At 35.9% G+C, this 4,212-nt stretch overlaps 1 protein-coding gene across 1 annotated transcript; it reads left to right on the forward strand.

Moving 5' to 3' along the window:
• The first annotated feature begins 2,086 nt into the window (after positions 1-2,086).
• LOC132702556 (uncharacterized) lies at positions 2,087-3,087 on the forward strand. The gene is made up of 2 exons (XM_060671266.1): positions 2,087-2,197; positions 2,290-3,087. Exons 1-2 carry the CDS (start codon positions 2,170-2,172, stop codon positions 2,616-2,618), a joined length of 357 nt encoding a protein of 118 aa, XP_060527249.1. The 5' UTR covers positions 2,087-2,169; the 3' UTR covers positions 2,619-3,087.
• The last annotated feature ends 1,125 nt before the right edge of the window (positions 3,088-4,212 follow it).

Below are 4,212 nucleotides of genomic sequence, written 5' to 3' on the forward strand. Positions count from 1 at the left end.
CAATGCATAATTTTGTCCAAAAAGTATTGACACAAATTAACACGCAAAGGAAAATCTCTGGGAAGTAAAGCTTGGACTCTTTGAATATGATATGGTTATAATAGAAAATAGTCCAAAATTTTCCAAACCAAGACGTGCGAGATATTGAGATTATTTCCAGTTTTTCTAGGGCTAAGTTCAGAATTTTCATCAATATAATTTAAAACTGCTTTTTCTATTTCTGAAGTTTTTACAGCCCGATGGGCCTCTTTTAAATGACTATTTGCCCTTAAAGTACCTGTTTGATTTGGTGTGACTCTATTAGGAAAGCGCTCTTGATATAATCGCCTAGCTTCCGGCCCACTGCCATCAGCGAAATGCACATCTGGCAAATTCTCATTCGTAAACTCGACCATTCTTTTTTCAAATAACTTCTTCTTCTTCAAGTGCCTATCCGTTCCGGATGTTGGCGAACAGCTTGGCTATTTTTACTTTGTTGATGGCGATTCGGAAAAGTTCTGCTGATGATTTGTTGAACCACGTTCTAAGGTTTGCTATCCAAGATATTCTCCTGCGATCCGGGTCTCTCTTACTGTTAATTTTGCCTTGGAGGATTTGTTGTAATAACTCATATCTAACTGTGACTAAATGTGACCGAGATACTGAAGTTTCCGACATTTTACGGTATCAAGCACTTCTGTATCTTTATTCATACGTCGCAATACTTCTATGTTGGTAATTTTTTGTGTCCAAGATATTTTCAATATTCTCCTGTACAGTCATAGTTCGAATGCTTCCAGTCTCTTAGTGGTTTCTTTAGTGAGTGTCTAAGTTTCTACGCCACACAGAATGACCGAGAACACGTAGCAACGCAATAGTCTGAGTTTCATGTGTTAAGGACCGAATGTGACTATTAAAAAGCGAGCTCATTTTAATAACAATGCTCGCATATTGTAAACACCAAATTCATAAGACGCAAAGAACTGAATTTAAAAACAGATGTCAAACAACCTGATTTCTACCAATACAAGGTGTTTTCTTATCGAATATTAATAATTAAGGGAGCGATTTATAGCTTCATGGAATTTTGATTAGTTGCAGTGGGGAAATATCATTAGTTTCTTTTTTTTCTATTTAACTGCATTAGTATCTCTAACGGTGTCCGGGACTCCAATAGTCTCCTTCGAATTTGGAAAAACCTGTAATAATTTTAGTAACAATGTATGGGTAATAAAAAACAAAAATCGAGCCGTGTTTTTCGAAAGACGAATTTGCCTTATTTTTCTATTACGCCGTTGCCGTTCCAGTTTAGACGGAGTGCGCCGGGATGCCATGACCAGAAATATTGTCTTTTTACAATAGACCCCGTAATTAACTTTGCCTGTTGTTATTTCTTCTTATATGCGCTTTCAGCTCAGACCAAATCATCTCAATCGGGTTAAATATGCAATGATACGGGAGTAATCTCAAGATTTCGTGTCCGTTTTGTTGTGTTTTAAAAAAGGCTGTTGTGGTTTACAAAACGAAGAACTATGTAGGAGACACAAAAATACAAGAGGAAAAATGTTGTCAATCGACAAGCGCACAAGACAAAAACGATTATTTTAAAACTTGCCTTTAAGATAGAGTATGGGCACTTACCCTTACCCTTTGAACTACCCAGTGAAAACAGCCTCGGAGGGTGAAAATTCGAGAATCAGGTACATAAATACGTACTTACTGGAAGGATCACAGTCAAATACCTCCGTAATATATAAGAACATATTGCAATTTAGATTGACCCGTTTTGATTTTTTTTTGTCACATAAAGGGCATAAAACCGTAGAAATCGCTAATCGCAAATCGCAAAATAGTAAAAAAATATTTTGGACTTGTATTGCCATTTTTGTTAAGTCTATAGCATGTAGATTACATCGCAGAAAACATACATTGGAAATACTATATTGATTATGCTTTATTTTTTGCAAATATTTACTGGTGCGTGAATGCACGAATGGTTTTATCTGTGAAACAAAACTTTGTTATTGCAAGTCTAGACAAGTCAGCGCATGTAGAATAAACATCCAACAATTAGCGTGTTCTTTAGTATTATTTTGTACCTTGTGCAGTGAACGTTACCGTTCGTAAAATAGGGCATTTCCGAGGTATTTGACTCAAAAGGAATTAGAGGCGGCTGTGGAGGAGGTCGTGATGGATGAGGGCAATAATAATGAAAGTCGTAAGTATTATTTGGATTTACATATTCTTGTGTATTGTAGCATATCATTGCTTGTGAATTTATGCGAAAAATAACGTGAAAAATATTTACAGAACAGATTGACGCGGTCTATATTCCACCCGACGTGGATACCTTGACTGACGAAGAAGATATGAACGATAACATAAATCTACAAGAGTTTGGGGAACCACCTGATGTAGTTGGAACTTTCGAGTTACATGTACCGAATGATACAGCTGTCCTTCAGCAGTCCTGTAATTCATCAACTACTGAACCGGAATGGGACTCATCAGATGATGAAACCTTGGAATTCAAAAGAAGACGTATGATTTCTGCAAACGACAGGCTTGATTCCACTGTCAAGTGGAAGAAAGGTCAGATTAAGTACACTCACACAACTATATCCGATGAGGATGTGTAAAGGAACCAAAAAATAGGCTTTCTGGGAAAACTCCGCTTGTAATATTTTTTATGTTTTTTGATGACGAAGTGATCGATTTGACTTTAAATCTTACAATGCTTTACGACTTTTAAAAACCGATGAAAGAATTACTTAAAACAAATCTTGCACCTGCCATAGAAGAAGTGCGTTATGATAATCAAGGTCACCTCAAGATTGTTCATGCTAATAAAGCCCGAAGGAGATGTAGAACTTGCCACAGCGACTCAATTTACGTTTGTAATAAGTGTAATGTGCGTTTACAAACTCCATGCTTTGTAAAATATCATCAAAAATGAAACCGGGTGTTACCAGTGCTGCGCTCACGCATATATTCTGTTATCAAATCAGGTTCTATTTGGAAAACAATCTACTTTTAATTGTTTATTGTTTTCTGTCGAATTTGAACTTTCTTTTGTATATTCATGTATAAATTATATGTTACATCTTATGTGCCCCAAAAATATTATTTAATGTTTTTTCCCAGGGGTTCGTTTACACACCGGTATTTTTTTGTATGTTTAGAGTTGTTTTTTTTTAAACACATGTAATGTATCCTTAAGTGCAACAAAAAAAATAATTTCAGAGAAAAATAGGATTTTTTTATTTTTTTTATGCTTGGGATAATATGGGTTAAAATCTTAAGAACGATACGTATCACCCGATGTTAAAATAAACGCTTCTACTTAGTCCAAAATACGCCGCAGCATCAATGCTTAATTAAGTATAAAACGGTCCATTTACCTTTCGAACAAAAACTTCGAGTTTCCACATCCACATCTGTTGACATGGGTTTCACCACGGTCCTGCGAAGGTGTGCGTGCGGTTATGGTACTGTAAAATACTTAAGACGTCAAAGCAATAAATAATAATAACAATAATGATAATAATTTTATTCACTTATTGATATACCATGAAAAGAACACGGTTCGGATGAACAAAATAAGATATTTTGTGACTCCGTTTTTAAACCTATCCTAAGAAGAAGGTAGCAGCGCCAGGTAGGAAAAATACACATAAAAAAAATAAATATCTAGTACGATCTGTGCAAATAGAGGGACATACACTTTGAAAATAGTATAATAATAATTCACGCAGGTGTGTGGAAAAGGTATTTTTCGCAATTTAAGAGACTGATCCAATGCATTATATGTTTTAGCCATTCATATGTAAAGGATCTTTCAAAAATGCCCAATATTTTTGGTCGTACAATATAAGCATAGCGTAACGTAAGCAAGATCGAGCAAAGTGTAAATCTTAACTAAATAAAGTAGCAACGCCCGGTATAACGGCCGATGCTACCGGTCGCGAACCGGAAACGTACGTTTTAACAAATTAAGCCTTTTGTCCTTGAATCGCGAGGCACACGATCGTCTACGGCCGCGAAACGATGCGCGCATATGAATGAGTTCCGAACGAGCTAATAAATATATTTATATTTATCGAGTACGGCGCGTCGATATGTTTTTGCGAGGGATTATTTTATACGTTACTAATAATGATTTATGTCGCTCGCTGTTTCTGCTTAGTTTGTTTCAATATAATGGCGACTAGATGGAATTTGAACGCCCCGAGT

The sequence above is a fragment of the Cylas formicarius genome, unplaced genomic scaffold (genome assembly GCF_029955315.1).
Source record: "Cylas formicarius isolate icCylForm1 unplaced genomic scaffold, icCylForm1.1 PGA_scaffold_5__7_contigs__length_24384050, whole genome shotgun sequence".
NCBI lineage: Eukaryota > Metazoa > Arthropoda > Insecta > Coleoptera > Brentidae > Cylas > Cylas formicarius.

What these genes read in the sequence shown, in the direction of transcription:
- LOC132702556 (XM_060671266.1), top strand. Translation starts at nt 2,170, where the DNA reads ATGGATGAGGGCAATAATAATGAAAGTC. An exon ending in GGGCAATAATAATGAAAGTC is followed by an intron (nt 2,198 to 2,289) that starts GTAAGTATTATT and finishes AAATATTTACAG; the next exon opens with AACAGATTGACGCGGTCTAT.